This window comes from Lissotriton vulgaris, chromosome 12 (assembly GCF_964263255.1).
Source record: "Lissotriton vulgaris chromosome 12, aLisVul1.2, whole genome shotgun sequence".
NCBI classification, from domain to species: domain Eukaryota; kingdom Metazoa; phylum Chordata; class Amphibia; order Caudata; family Salamandridae; genus Lissotriton; species Lissotriton vulgaris.
The window spans coordinates 31,772,272-31,787,850 of NC_141700.1; the positions used below are offsets into that span (position 1 = coordinate 31,772,272).

The 15,579-nt window shown below is 52.2% G+C and overlaps 1 protein-coding gene across 7 annotated transcripts in view; it reads left to right on the forward strand.

Moving 5' to 3' along the window:
* LOC147673140 (uncharacterized) overlaps nt 1-15,579 on the forward strand; it is a 285,024-nt gene that overhangs the window by 104,465 nt on the left and 164,980 nt on the right. For 5 of the 7 annotated variants that reach the window (XM_086946870.1, XM_086946874.1, XM_086946871.1 and 2 more), the window contains exons 12-13: nt 11,530-11,641; nt 12,444-12,751. In XM_086946870.1, the coding sequence (XP_086802996.1) occupies nt 11,530-11,641; nt 12,444-12,751 (420 nt within the window). The remainder of the gene's footprint in view (nt 1-11,529; nt 11,642-12,443; nt 12,752-15,579) is intronic. The other 2 variants (XM_086946875.1, XM_086946876.1) reach the window with 1 other exon arrangement.

A 15,579-nucleotide genomic window follows, 5' to 3' on the forward strand; every position in this document is an offset into this window, starting at 1 on the left:
GTAAGCACAAGAAGTCGAAGAGGCATCAACGCTCTTCCGACTCCCCCGATGCTCGTGCGATGCGGCCGGGGGTTTGGGTGACATTGCCTACACGTCTCCGCCGGAGTCGCGGGCGTCGCGGCCTGTTCCACACCCACCGGTCCCTGGGCGGCACGCGACGCCGGAGGAGATCGAGCGCTTCCTCATGGCCAGTCAGCGGAACAAAAGGGCGTGGTGATGGACGGAGCATCTGAATCAATCAAACACTCACACCCAGTCAAAAGATCTGGGTTTAATCCATCACCGTTCTTTAGCCCACTCTGCCACCCCAGTTCAGACATGGCTATATGCAAATCAGTCTGACCCTGTGCCTCATGGGAACAGTCCAGCCCGAACTGCCAAGCCATGTCTTCCCTGGACCGGAAACAAGCTTCCGAGGACCGGTTTCTGGCATTCCAGCCGTCTTCAGCCCGGCTTGCTTGAATCCAGTGGCAAAGTGAGCAAGGGACTCATGGCCAGTCAGTCAGTTAGAAGTACTTTATGTTCGAGGCATGTGGGCTGCTGAATTCATATCTGTGCATAGTCCGCCACCTAGTGTTGGGTCCGGATGATTGCACATTGTTGTCCTGGAAGAGTCTTCGAAGTATCACGAGATAGGTGGCTCCTCCCCTGGACTACAGTGCGCATGGGCATCGCCTCCATCCCCAGATTGTTTTTTTCCGCCATTGGGTTCGGATGTGTTTCGGTTCCCTCTATCGGAACCGATAGTTGTTCTACTCTTTACTCGAGACCAAAAGGTCTTTAGGCTGGGCGTCGGTATAGTTGCGTTCGGGTTTCTTACTGACTCTCAGCTCCGATCTCTTACTGCCCCTCCACGTGTTTTCGACGCGGACGGGCCTACACTACACCCTTTGCTATGGAGCGGACCCCATTCAAGAAGTGTCCGCTGTGCCACTCTAAATATTCGCACCTCGACGTGCACCCCGTGTGCAATACATGCTTGTCACCGGATCATCGTGAAGACACCTGCATGGCGTGTTCGAAATTTAGAAGTAAGAAGACACTAAAGATTCGCCGGGCTAATCGGCTCCAGGCTCAATTGTCGGCTTCGGCACCCCCACCGGATGACATCTTCCAGGAATCTGTCGAGGGAGAAGACGACGTAGAAGGGTTGGACTCTGGCCCAGCGTCCGAGGGAGAGACCTACGACGCGGACGAGGAGGCCTACGACGAAGTCTCCGGCGAGGTAGGGGACGACGAACTGGCTTGTGCCACTATGGGGGATAGCTCGGAGGAAGAGCATCCCCAACCAGACTCCGGGGTTACTCCACGTTATACGGCCCAGGTCGAGGGATCGCCTTCGGGCCTTACCCAAGACCTAACTATGAGTCCTACGTCCCCGCCTCCGGGCCCGGTCACGGACATTTCTAAGAAGAAACCGAAAGTGAAGCCAACTGGTCTCGCACCCTCGGAGGCGAAACCGAAACCAAAAGTGGCGTTGGTGAAGAAGGTTCTGGAGGCGTCAACTTCCACGAATCCCAAAATGGCCGACTTGAAGAGCCACGCCAAAATGGCCGACCAGAAGAGCCGCGCCAAAATGGCCGACCCGAGGCCCTCTGGGTCGGCGCCAAGGTGAAGACCTCCGACGCGGCCGCGTCGGCACCGAAAGGGGTCGCGGACCCGAAGACGGCTTCGAAGAAGCGTCACGCCGACGGTGCGCCTAGCCATGGGGCGTCGGCCCCGAAGAAGAGGCCTACCGGCGACCGGGCTCTCGGAGACGAGGAGTCGCTCGAGCCGGTTCAGCCCTCGGCATCCCTTACGAGGAAGGTGGGGGAATCCTTAAAACGGATCCAACAGTCCACTGTGGTTCCCAGCCAGGACACTGTAGTGCCTAGGCCCACGCCGAAACCTGCTAAGGAGCAAACGCCCATTCGTTTTACCCTTCCACCCAAGTCGGCGCCGAAGGCCTTCGCGCCTAAACAGGGCGGACACTCACAGGAGGTATTGACGCCGAAAGCTGCCTTGGTGGTGTCGAAGCTTCGGCTCCAGCCGCTTGCGGTGGAGGAACGTCGTGAGGTGGTCATCGACGCCAACACCGGAAAGTTGTCGCTCCTCAAACGAAAGATTACGTCGGAGCCGGCCTTGGAACCCTTTAGGATTCCTCTCAAAAGCAAGAGGTACTCTGCAGACTCTTCGGCTCTGATGGAACCTCTGTCTCCACAAGCCCTGGAACACTCGCCGGCTCATTCCCCCGTGCCTGATGTGGACGAGGAAGAGGCCGAGTACACCTATCCTGCGTACTCGGATCCGGAAGAGGAGCATGTGCCCTGGACGGCAGGAGGCGACGCAGACGACCCGCAGTCGGGGCAGGACACTCAACTTTTCGCCGCAAAGACGTCCCCGACGGAGGACTCGGCGGCCTTCAATGCATTAATAGAGAGAGCTGCAGCGAACCATGACGTCGAACTGCACTCAGACCCCGTGGATGCGGACTTCTTGGTCGACACCTTCTCGGTAGCCGAAAAACAAGTCAAGACACTACCGATGCTTAAAGGGGTGCTGAAGCATGCGCAGGAGGTATTCAAAGAGCCCACCCGGGCGCGGGTGGTCAATCCTCGCATCGACAGGAAATATAAAGCGGCGCCCACGGATCCCACGTATATTAAGGGACACTTGCCATTGGACTCCCTGGTGGTTTCCAACGCTCGAAAGAGAGCGAATTCGCAGACTACTGGTGACGCTCCTCCCCCAGACAAAGAGTCCAAGATCTTTGAGGCATCAGGCAAACGCATTGCTGCTCAGGCAGCGAACATCTGGAGGATCTCTAACACGCAAGCCCTGCTTGCACGTTATGATAGGGCCCATTATGACACATTAGAGGCCATCCTACAACACTTGCCTGACCAATACAAGGAGGCGGGGGAGATGCTCATTCAGGAGGGTAAACTCATTACAAATGCATCCATCAAGTGTGCCCTAGATGTAGCAGACACTGCCTCCAGGGCTATCAATACAAGTGTGTTACTTAGACGCCATGCCTGGCTTCGCATTTCGGGGTTCAAACCTGACATACAAACCACGATATTGGGTCAAACAGTGAATCCAGACCATCTGTTCGGACCTGAGGTGGACGCCTCCCTAGAAAAGATGAAAAAAGATACCGAAACTGCCAAGTCTATGGGGGCTTTACAAAGTCAGCAGTTTCGGGGTGGTTCCTTTCGCCGCTCCAATTCAAGAGGCACCTCGAGGGGGCAGGCACCCCAGTCCACTCAATACTACAAGGGTAACACCCAGTCCTCGTACAACAACAACAAGGGCAGGGGTGGCTACAGAGGCAATAATATCAAAGGCAGGGGACGTGGAAACAATGCATCCAGGTCCACCGCCACCAACAAGCAGTGACGTCTTGTCACTTCCCCCCGATCACACGACACCTGTCGGGGGGAGACTCCAGCAGTTCCTGTCGGCGTGGAGGTCCATCACCACGGACAGGTGGGTGAGATCTCTTATCCAGTACGGGTACTGTCTAGAACTTACGTCCATTCCACCGGACATACCGCCAAGAAGCCGTGCTATGTCCAACGAGCACTTGACCTTGTTGCAGCAGGAAGTTCTGGTCATGCTGCAAAAAGGGGCAATAGAGCTCGTTCCTTTGCAAGAACGGGGAAAGGGGGTTTACTCCCTATATTTTCTGATCCCCAAGAAGGACGGATCACTCAGGCCGATCCTGGACCTCAGGCCCCTGAACTGGTACATCAATTCGGAGCACTTCCATATGCTCACATTGCAGCAGGTGCTTCCCCTGCTTCAACAGGGGGACTTCCTAGCAACGCTGGATCTGAAGGATGCCTATTTTCATATTCCCCTGCATCCTTCCCACAGAAAGTATCTCAGATTCACAATCTTGGACCAGCATTACCAGTTCAGAGTCCTGCCGTTCGGGGTCACCACGGCACCGAGAGTATTTACAAAATGCCTAGCGACTGTGGCGGCGCATCTCCGTCGCCAGCACGTCCATGTCTTTCCATACCTAGACGACTGGCTTATTCAGGCAAAGACGGAACAACAGTGCGTGGACCACGTGTCCCGCACCATTCACCTCCTGCACGATCTGGGATTCTCTCTGAACTACCCAAAGTCCCATCTCCAGCCCGCCCACGTGCGACAGTATCTGGGCGCGACAATCGACACTCTGGCAGCCACTGCGCAGCCGAATTCAGTGAGAATCGCCAGTATCCTGGCGCTGATCCAACGATTCAGACCCCAACACTCGCTTCCAGCGAGGGTGTTCATGCAGTTGATAGGCATGATGGCCTCCTGCATCTCCATTGTCCCGCACGCGAGACTACATATGCGTCCGCTTCAGGAGTGCCTGGCACGTCAGTGGACTCAGGCTCTTGGGCAACTGACAGACCTAGTGTTGGTGAGCGGTCGGGCATACAACTCTCTGCATTGGTGGAATCCACAAAACCTTTGCAAGGGCCGACCATTCCAAGAGCCTGTCCCACAGATCATCCTGACGACGGACGCCTCTCTCCAGGGATGGGGAGCGCAGGTACTCCACTACACTGTGCAGGGACTATGGACACTTCAGCAAAGGAAGATGCACATCAATGTGTTGGAACTGATGGCAATCTTCATGGCCTTAAAGGCGTTCAAAGTACATCTGTGCAACAAGGTCGTGTTGATCCGGACGGACAACATGACGGCCATGTACTACATCCAGAAGCAGGGAGGTACACACTCTCCACAGCTGTCTCATCTGGCTCAGAGCATGTGGAAGTGGGCCATTCAGAGGAACATCTTCCTCATGGCAGAGCATCTCCCGGGCAAAGACAATCAAATGGCGGATCTGCTCAGCAGACACAGCCATCAGATGCACGAGTGGGAGATACATCCATCCGTTCTCCAACCGTACTTCCAAAGGTGGGGTCATCCAGAGATAGACCTGTTCGCCACAAAGGAGAACGCAAAATGCCAAAGCTTCGCCGCCAGATTCCCACACCCCCAAACACAGGGCAATGCGATGTGGATGAACTGGTCAGGCAGATTTGCGTACGCTTTTCCCCCAGCACCTCTGATACCGCTGGTGGCGCGCAAGCTCAGGCAATACTCGATGACGCTCATCCTGGTTGCTCCAACGTGGGCTCGCCAACCATGGTACACCACGTTTCTGGAACTTTCCGTGGTACCGCATCAAATGCTTCATCTCACTCCCAGCCTTCTAACGCAGAGCCATGGCGACATTCAGCACCCAGATCCGCAACCATTCAAAACATCATATGTTACCTCTTTCACCTATATCGTAGTAACCTAGCTTACTCTTCCATCCGCATTCACCTGTCGGCTATGGCAGCATACCTCCAGAATAGGCAGCACCTGTCACTCTTTAAGGTCCCTGCTATCAGGGCTTTTCTAGAAGGACTCAAAAGGGTCATTCCACCAAGGACTCCACCAGCTCCAGAATGGAACCTCAATGTGGTTCTTACAAGGCTGATGGGTCCTCCCTTTGAGCCACTGCACTCTTGTGAGCTCCAGTTTCTAACTTGGAAGGTTGCGTTCTTAGTAGCAATCACATCGCTACGGAGGGTTAGCGAACTGCAGGCGCTCACCATCCAAGAACCTTTCTTCCAGGTACATGCCAACAGGGTGGTGCTTCGCACTAACCCTAAGTTCTTACCCAAAGTGGTCTCACAGTTTCACATAAACCAAACAATTGAATTGCCGGTGTTTTTCCAAAACCCAGAGACGCTGGCGGAGCGTATGCTCCACACCCTTGATGTGAAGAGGGCCTTGATGTACTATGTGGACAGGACAAAAGATTTCCGCAAAACCAAACAACTTTTTGTTGCTTTTGCCACACAACACAAGGGAAATGCAATCTCCAAAGCAGGAATCGCTAGATGGATAGTGAAGTGCATTCAGATCTGTTACGCTAAAGCTAAGCGCACTCTCACTATCCCGCCAAGGGCCCACTCCACTAGGAAGTTAGGTGCCTCTATGGCTTTCTTAGGTAACATTCCCTTAGAAGACATCTGTAGAGCAGCCACTTGGTCTACCACTCATACTTTCACTAAGCACTACTGTGTAGACGTGCATTCCAAACAACAGGCAGCTGTTGGTCAGGCTGTTCTAAAAACGCTTTTTCAGACTGCTGCAGCTGGCACGGGCGGCCGCCGCTAATGGAGGGACTGCTATGTATTCTATGCACAGATATGAATTCAGCAGCCCACATGCCTCGAACTGCAAATGCTACTTACCAGTATGCATCTGTTCTTGGCATGTAGGGCTGCTGACATTCATATCGCCCACCCTCCTCCCCGGCGCCTGTAGCAGCTGCAGTATGTATTCATATACACACATATGCTCATAGCATGGTCATCACTCACTTCTTCACTCCATCTCTGCCAATGGCTAAAAACAATCTGGGGATGGAGGCGATGCCCATGCGCACTGTAGTCCAGGGGAGGAGCCACCTATCTCGTGATACTTCGAAGACTCTTCCAGGACAACAATGTGCAATCATCCGGACCCAACACTAGGTGGCGGACTATGCACAGATATGAATGTCAGCAGCCCTACATGCCAAGAACAGATGCATACTGGTAAGTAGCATTTGCATTATGGCCATGAGGTCGCTCACTCCCCCGTCGGGTTCCGCGGCGCCTTCAGGCCCAGCGGTCCCGGCTGGGGGCCCCAGCAGGGTCGGGTGCTTCGACCCCCGATGCCGTCGGGTGCTTCGGTCCCGCCGCCGCCGTCGACTTTGGTCCCGGCGCCGCAGGGCCCCTCTGGATCCGGTTCCAGATCCGTGTCGTCGCCGGTCGAGCTGACTACCTCGCCGGCGCCGACCCTCAGGGTGTCGCCTGCGGGCGACGCCGTCCCCGATGCCTCCCTCCAGGCCTCTAACTCCCAATCCGCATTCCCGACGACTTCCCCCGATCTGGAATCCAAGAGGTATGAGCAATACGGAAAGAAGGTATTCCCCTCCCTGAGTTTGGGATTGCGGTCAGTCAACACCGCCTGCCTCTTGGGCTGCTACCACCACTCTCCGTGGGACACGGTCGTGGACGTGCTGCCACAATGCCCGGAGGAGGCACGGGCTAAACTCGCCCACGCCCTTGCGGAGGGCCGAGATGCGGCACGGTATTCCATCCGGTGTGGGCTGGATACCACGGACTTACTGGGTAGAGCGATGGCAACAACGGTGGCGGTTCGTTGCCACCCCTGATTGTTGTCTGCCAACTTTTCAGCTGATGTCAAAAACACCCTTATGGACATGCCGTTTGATGTCCGTCGCCTTTTTTGGCGATAAGGCAGACCATGCGCTTCAGCGCTTTAAGGACTCCAGGGCTACGGCCAAGTCCTTGGGCCCGCGCCAGCAAACGGGTGCCTTTCGCTCCTTTCGTGGCCAAGGAAGGGGCGCTCCCACGCATCCTGTCAGCCACAGCCCGGAGACTAACATCCAGCGCGGTGGCGGACGTGGGAACCGCCGTGGCGGCGGTCGGGGACAACGGCGAGGCCAGTCAACACCTACCCCTGCAGCATCCGCCTCTAAGCCCTCCTAGTCCCTGCTTTCAGGCCCATGTGACGCCAGTGGGGGGCAGGGTTCGCCATCACCACTTCCACTGGCGGACTGTCACGTCAGACAGGTAGGTGCAGCAAATCCACCGAAGGGGCTACTCCCTCCCCTTCGAGGTGACCCCTCCAGCCATGCAACCGCAATACCACCGCGTGTCGGGGGATCACTTGAAACTTCTACAAGAAGAAGTTACGGCCCTCTTGGCCAAGGGGGCCATCGAGCTCGTTCCTGGGCCAGAAGTAGGGTTTGGTTGTTACTCCCACTACTTCCTGGTACCCAAGAAGGGCAAAGGGCGCCTACGCCCTATCTTGGACCTACGGAACGACAACGGCTTCCTCCGGAAAGAGAAGTTCAAGATGCTGACATTGGCTCAGGTATTGGCTGCCCTAGACCCGGGAGGCTGGATGGTAGCTTTGGACTTGCAGAACGCTTACTTTCACATTCCCGTCCTGCCGGCCCATCGGCGCTATCTGCGGTTCATGGTAGGCCACGAGCATTTTCAGTTTACCGTGCTCCTCTTTGGCCTTACCAGCGCCCCACGGGTGTTCACGAAGGTGATGGCGGTGGTCGCAGCTCATCTGCGCAGGTTAGGGGTTTCAGTCTCCCCTTACCTCGACGACTGGTTGTTGAAGGCGGGCTCGCCCCAGACAGTCGTCAGCCACCTCCAGACAACAGTAGACCTCCTGCACCAGCTGGGGTTTTCCATCAATGTGCCGAAGTCACACCTGTGTCCCTCTGAGAAGCTCCTCTTCATCGGAGCAGTTCTAGACTCAGCGCAGTTTCGATTTTATTCTCCCGAGCAGCGGGTTCAGGATATTCAGGCTCTGATTCCGATCTTTCAGCCTTTATCCCGGGTCTCGGTCAGGTTGACGCTGCGGCTTCTGGGGCTGATGGCCTCCTGCATCCTTCTGGTGCATCACGCCAGGTGGCGGATGTGGGCTCTGCAATGGGAACTGAAGTTTCAGTGGGCCCAGCATCAGGGCAACCTGTCCGACCATGTCCTGATCTCAGAGGGCACTGCGAGACAGCTGCAGTTGTGGCTCACGGACCGCGATTGGGTCAGCGGCAGATCCCTCTCCCTACCCCAACCGGAGCACGTAGTTGTGACGGACGCGTCCCTCCAAGGTTGGGGAGGCCACATGGGAGAGGCGGAGATCAGAGGCCTCTGGTCTCCAGCGGAGTCCCGGCTCCGTATCAACCTTCTGGAGCTGCGGGCGATTAGTCTTGCACTGAAGGCATTCCTCCCCTCTGTCCGGAGGAGTGTAGTGCAGGTGTTCTTGGACAACACCACTGCCATGTGGTATTCCAACAAACAGGGCGGGGTGGGGTCGTGGACCCTCTGCGCCTCTGGCAGTGGCTGGAACATCAGGGCGTGACCCTGATCGTTCAACACCTGGCAGGTTCTCTGAACACCAGGGCGGACAAACTCAGCCATCTGGGCATGATGGATCACGAATGGCTTCTGAACTCTGACGTGGCGCAACGCCTCTTTCTGCAGTGGGGAGAGCCTTGGTTAGATCTATTCCCCACCGAAGAGAATGCGCAATGTCATCAGTTCTGAGCTTTGGAATTTCCAAGGCGGCACTCGCTCGGAGATGCTTTTCGTCGCGAGTGGAGTTGCGGTCTGTTGTACACCTTTCAGCCTATACCACTTCTGCCCAGAGTGGTGAAGAAGATCAAGCGCGACCGGGCCCAAGTCATCCTTGTGGCTCCGGACTGGGTGCCAAGGTACTGGTATCCCGAGCTACTCAGTATGTCAGTCGATCCCCTGGTTCGTCTGCCTCTTCAGGAGGACTTTCTGTCGCAGCAGCAGGGGACGGTCCTCCACCCGAACCATTCCAGTCTCCACCTCCATGCTTGGAGATTGAGCGGTGACAGTTGAGGCCATTTGACTTGCCTCCTGAAGTTTGTAATGTGATTCTGGCAGCCAGGCGTCTCTCCACAAAGTCGGTATACGCCTGCAGGTGGAAGAGATGTGTGGCATGGTGCACAGCAAAGGCTGTGGATCCACTCTCTGCCCCCGTTTCTGAGGTTCTCCTCTTTCTTCTGTCTCTTGCCCAGCAGGGCTCTGCTCTGGGCACTATCAGGGGCTATCTTTCTGCCCTTTCTGCCTTTTTAAGGCTCCCTGATTAGCCTTCTTTCTTCAAGTCCCCAATTGTAAATAGGTTTTTGAAGGGCATCACACACATGTTCTCTCCTGTTCCATTCGTGATGCCTCAGTGGGACTTGAGCCTTGTACTTACTTGTTTGATGTGCGCTCCCTGTGAACCACTTGATAACTGTCCTCTCAGCCTTCTTACTATGAAGACTGCTTTCCTGGTTGCCATCACCTCTGCCAGGAGAGTGAGTGAGCTCCAGGCTCTTTCTTCCAAACCTCCTTTCCTTTCTGTCCATGCGGACAAGGTTGTGTTGCGTACAAGACCCTCTTTCCTGCCCAAGGTGTTCACAGCCTTCCACATCGGGCAGTCCATCACCTTGCCCACCTTCTTTCCGCCTCCACATCCCTCAAAGGAGGAAGAGAGGCTCCACCGTCTGGGCCCAAAACGTGCGCTCTCGTTTTTATCTGGATCGCACATGCCAGTTCCGGGTGGATGACCAACTCTTTGTTGGATACGTGGGAGCAAAGAAGGGACGGGCGGTGCACAAGCGGACCATCTCTCGGTGGGTTGTGTTGTGTATTAAGGCATGCTACTCCTTGGCTAAGAAGGAACCTCCTGTTGGGCTGAGGGCCCATTCAACTCTGGCCACGGCGGCTCCTACTGCCCTGGTCTGGGGAGTCCCCATGCAGGACATTTGTCAGGCAGCTACGTGGGCCTCGCTGCACACGTTCGCAAGACACTACTGCCTGGACAGCCAAGTCCGGAGGGATGGCTTCTTTGGCCGTTCCGTCCTCCAGGACTTTCTGGTGTGATTATTGGTTCGCAGACCCACCACCGGTGTTTATATTGCTGGGGTATCTATTCTAAGGTAAGGAATCTAATACTAACCTGTTTCTTTCAGATGAACAAGATACTTAACTTCGGTAACGATATATCTGTAAGAAACAGTAGTTAATATTAGATTCCTTACCGCCCCACCCATCCTCCTCGTTCTGTGAACCGATATCTAGGGTTAAGGTCATCCCCTTTCAGGGCCCTAGTTTCATGGCACCAGTGTTCGTTTTTATCATGGCTCTGCGTTTCTGGCGCGGAAAAGCTGTGTCTAAGAACAGACGTCAGCACGCGGAGGCGTTGTCTAAGTACTCCGACGATGTCATCACGACGCTGACGACGGACGCAGAGCCGCAGACGATGCCTACTGACGCGCAAGGGTACTGCTACGCAAAAGATTCCGGATCCAGTCTGACGCCTGGGGATATTCTAAGGTAAGGAATCTAATAGTAACTACTGTTTCTTACAGATATATCGTTACCGAAGGTAAGTAACTTGTTCGTTTAGCAGCGTCCCCGAATGGGCCTTTGTCATGGCGCTGAGTCATTCTTGCACTATTCGATACATTTTGTGTAGTTCTAGTGCCCATCACTGGAAGCGACACTCTCTTGTTTTAGTGGACTGTTGCTGCCTTGGCGTAAAACATCTATTGTTATCCATTCACTTTCATAATTGGGCAGTGCAGACTCCTGCTTCCTTGTGCACGGCTGCATAGGCGGGCAAGCGTCTCAGAGTCCTTAAATTTCATGTTGCAGTGTAGCCCTCATTCTTGTTTTGCTTTCGTTCAGTTACTTCACCTATTGTCCCACATGATATAAGGCACGAGAACAATCTTTTCATTTCTGGTCCTTGAGACTAGAACTGTTCTGAATTGCCTGCTGGGCCACATGAGCCTAGTGGTTGACTGTTTAGTGATTTAAATCAGTATTCTGGGTGAGCATGCAGTTTCTTCCTGGTTGTAATGGGCATGTTTGCCCATAAGATGTCTTAGCTGACCTCTTCGTGCTGTTTCAGTTGAACACTGCTTAATTTTGTACTTAGTTGATGCCAAAACGAAGGATACAGCTGATAAACTCGCCATATTTGTTGCTCAGATGGGACCTGAAGTTGAGCAGTTCAGCAAGGAGAACAGTGAGAGCAATCCAGAGTTTTGGTATGCATTTTATTTTGGCTATGCTTGATATGGTAATTGTGAAAAATAATCTACTTTTTTAAACAGATAAGACCATTTAGTAGTTGGTATATACCTTAATATGCCCTAAAACAAGGTGAAGAATTCCTATCAGGCAACACCCAGGATATTGTTTGTCATCAAGACAAAAACTTTTCAGGTTTTTGTCCTCTGTCCAAGTAGGCCCAATCACCAGCATACCACTTGGCTGCCGTTATGCAATACCACCGTTTGGATCCATGATAGGCAGATTATTGCTTCTACTGAAAGATGTCTGTCCATATGTGTAAGTTTCTCAGAAATGTACACACTGTTCATTAATGCAAAAGTCTTTGCTGTCAAGTCAAGCGGACCAAGGAAATGCAGGGAGCACTGCTTGTGGCATTTGCAGTAGTTCACCATAAGTGTGTACAAACGTTTGCAAAAGGGTACTATTTGGGGGTGCTTAATCTCCAGGAGGCTTTTTTTTATACACCAATACGTGTAGAAGCTGACCATAATAGTGGCACCTGTGCTCCTGAAAAGCACAAGTGCCAAAGGGCCTCAAAAACCGTCTGTCCAAGGCCACCATGCATTGACTTAGTGATCTAGGTGCGGTAATTTTAGGTTCATTGTGAAGAAAATGCTGCTATCATTTGTCACCTCACTGCATGGAATCAAAAGGGACAAAGGGGGCATTCCGTCCCTTGGAAAGATGTTTAATAGCTCCCCACCTTTCACAAATAATGCTTGTTCAACTTTGTTTGCGAAGTGTTCTTTTAACCACTTTTTTCTTTCTATTTAGGTTCTTAAAAGAAAAAGACAGCGCTGCTTACAAATATTATCAGGGAAAGGTAGCTGAATTGCGGAAAACTGAAACCAAAGAAAAAGCAAGTGACTCCAAGAAGGACCAACAACCTGAAGTGGAAGCTGACTCTTCAGATGACGACTGTGCTGAAGCTGCAATGTCATGTGAAATTTCACCCGAGGCAGCAAGCCAAGATGAGGTTGCAAAGAAAGCTCCTGTCCGTACACTCCCTCTTGAAAGAGTCACTGCTCTTAAAGTTGGGATGCTTCCCGCCAAGAGAGTATGTCATGTAGAAGATCCTAAAGGTGGGTGAATTTTTAATCTTAGCAATTTGTTTTGCTCTTGGCATTTTCTACCCTTTACATTCTCTGGTTGCATTCAGTGTTGGCAGCTGGGTACTTTCCAGAGTACGGGGGTGGAATTCTATTCCAGCAAACTCCACTTATTCTGGGAGGCTTTCAGTGTGTTCTTTCTTCCCTCACCCTTTGAAAAACTGTCGGTGGGGAAAATGTTTAAATGGTGCATTTTAAAGCATAATTTTCGCAGATTTGCTCAAGTCATAGGCTTTGAAAGAGCTGTCCTTAAATTTCCAAGTACCTCATTGAAGTGTAAACCAATGAAACCTGACACTCCCATAGGGTTGGTTGGTACCCCACCACCCCTTGGCCCCTACCCCCTCCCCACCCCCACACTTGTTTCGAAGCAAATATGGACACACCCATTTGCTAAACATTGTCCCCGGGACAGCATTGTTAGGATTGCTCCTATACGCCAAAAATTACATGCAGTAGTCCAGTAGCAGGCTTGTAATTGATGCTCTCCATATACCATGGCGACCATTGCTACCAGCATTTTGTCATGGTTGCCTTCTTCCCAGATGTAATGGTCGTATGCCTAAAACTACGTACAAAGTGACTGCACCTGCATTTTGTCAAAGGTGCCCCATATACGAAGAACTACTTCCAGTGTGTTGGTTCTAATTTTTTTTCCATGGATGAGGCTCCATGTGGAACCAAATATCTCCAGTATTCCAGTGTTGATGTTTTGTCCCATGTGGCAAGTTTTATATGTACCAAGCTTAATTCCCGCGTGCCAGTGTTTTTTCCTGTGCTATTATGCTACGAATTCCCTCGTATATACCAGCACTAGGATTCAGCAGTTTTTGTCTCCAAGCCCCGAATTGCCTTCAGTATGCCAGGGACAACTGTAAATTTAATACATTCTCAATTGTGCTCGCTTAAATTCCCGCACTCGTAGACATTGTCCTACTCACTCATGGTTACTCTGCACTCTACAATCCTCCCTTACTTGCTCTCATTCACCTTTGAACTCACTTTTACTCATACTTTGTCTTTAAGTTTTACTCATTTATACTTTTGCTTACTCTGCCACTTTCACATGTATACACCCACACTCTGAGACCACATTTTTATTTCTCGCCTAGCGTTGCTGCACACATGCGCAGCTCGCTCTGCGAGATTTATTGTTTACAAGGAATTTCAGAAGAGGGGTTTAAGCCCTGCCCCTCATTTCCGTTGTCTGGCGTCACCGTTTATGCTAAACTGTGGCCTGCCATTGGAAATGAGGGTTTTCTGTAGACGCCCTTTGGCCTGCGAGCCAGACTGGCTCGCCTGCTTTGCTGCTGTCTCAAAGCACTTTCTTATCTTTATGGGGCCATGTGTTAGAAACACATGGCCCCATAAAGATAAGAGATCAACGCTTGTTTCCGTTCAGGAACGGAAACTAAGGTTGGAGTGTATTTCTTGTTGCTTTTAACTAAAACATTGTAATTAGGCACATATTTTTTCCATGTAGTGTCTTTCTGTGTGTAACTATGTCAAAACACTTCAAAATATACATTAACAAAACTAAACATGTTGCGTTAATGAGTTTCTAAGTTACACAGGATTAAATGCATTTCTGAAAAAGGCGTGACCTCCTTTCCCATTATTACTTTGCAGGCTTCATCAATATACGTAGTAAAAAAAACGTATTATTTAAATATAGTCTTCGACCTTCATTTCAACTTATTATTTTTATTTATTTATTTTTAGAGTTTTCTATAGCGCGAACTTGAACCGATTAGGTTATCAGAGCGCTTTACATAGCACAAGTTTCGTTACATGTTAACACAGCAGTTTACATAGAATCAGTTACGTTGCACATTTCAGTAACTTGAACCGAATAGGTTATCAAAGCGCTTTAAATAAGACAGCATTCGATGTCCAGTGCCCTCCTCCGCCGTGTAGCGGGGGACCACTTCAAGCCCTCCGAAGTCGTCGAGCTGTCGGGACTAGGCTCCTGGAATGTCCAGTGCCCTCCTCCACCGTGTAGCGGGGGACCTCTTCCAGCCCTTCGAAATCGTCGACCTGTCGGGACTAGGCTCCTGGAATTTCAGCTGTCCCTTTACAACTACTTTGTTTGAAGTCATGACGGAGGTCTCAATCCCAGCAGCAACCAAGTAAGCTCTCTGTCCCCAAGTTTCTCTCCGCGCTTGATGATAGTCTAGTATTATGGATTTAGGTGGCTCGCACTGGTCATGTCACGTGACAAACTTCAGGAAACCTCGTTTTTTTGAAGGATTTTCTCAAGGCCATAAATTCCCCCAGCACAATTTTTCCACCTTAATTCTAATGCGTGGAAATAGCAGGATTGGTTAACCCTGTAAGTCCTGTGGAAGGAGGATGTGTGCTTTAATCCCCTCTATCTCCCAGGCAGATAGGGAATACAGAGATGTTTTTTCAGTGCGGTGACCCAACTTGGGCGCCATTTGGGGGTCAGGCAGAATGATGTTCGTCTGGGTCCGTGTTGGTTCGGCTGCTTTTCCCATTTCTGACCTCGTTCTGCTCTTGGTGCTGGGTCCAGGGCGATGCGGGGGCCTCCGCCGTCCTTAGTGGGGATCTCGTAGGGCCCTCAGCAGGAGATTTCGCGCTAAATGGCAAAAGTCCGGCCTGTCCCGGGCGCCGCCATCTTAGGGTCAGGCAGCTGGGGGGAAACAGATGTCGCTGGGTGGCCCCCGCCCGCCGGCATGCGATACCTCCTCACCGCTATCGTGAACGGGAGCAGCAATCTTTCTTCCGGTCCCAGCGGCTGGGTTCCAGCTTCCCCAGTGCTGCCGCCAGCCTCGAAGGAT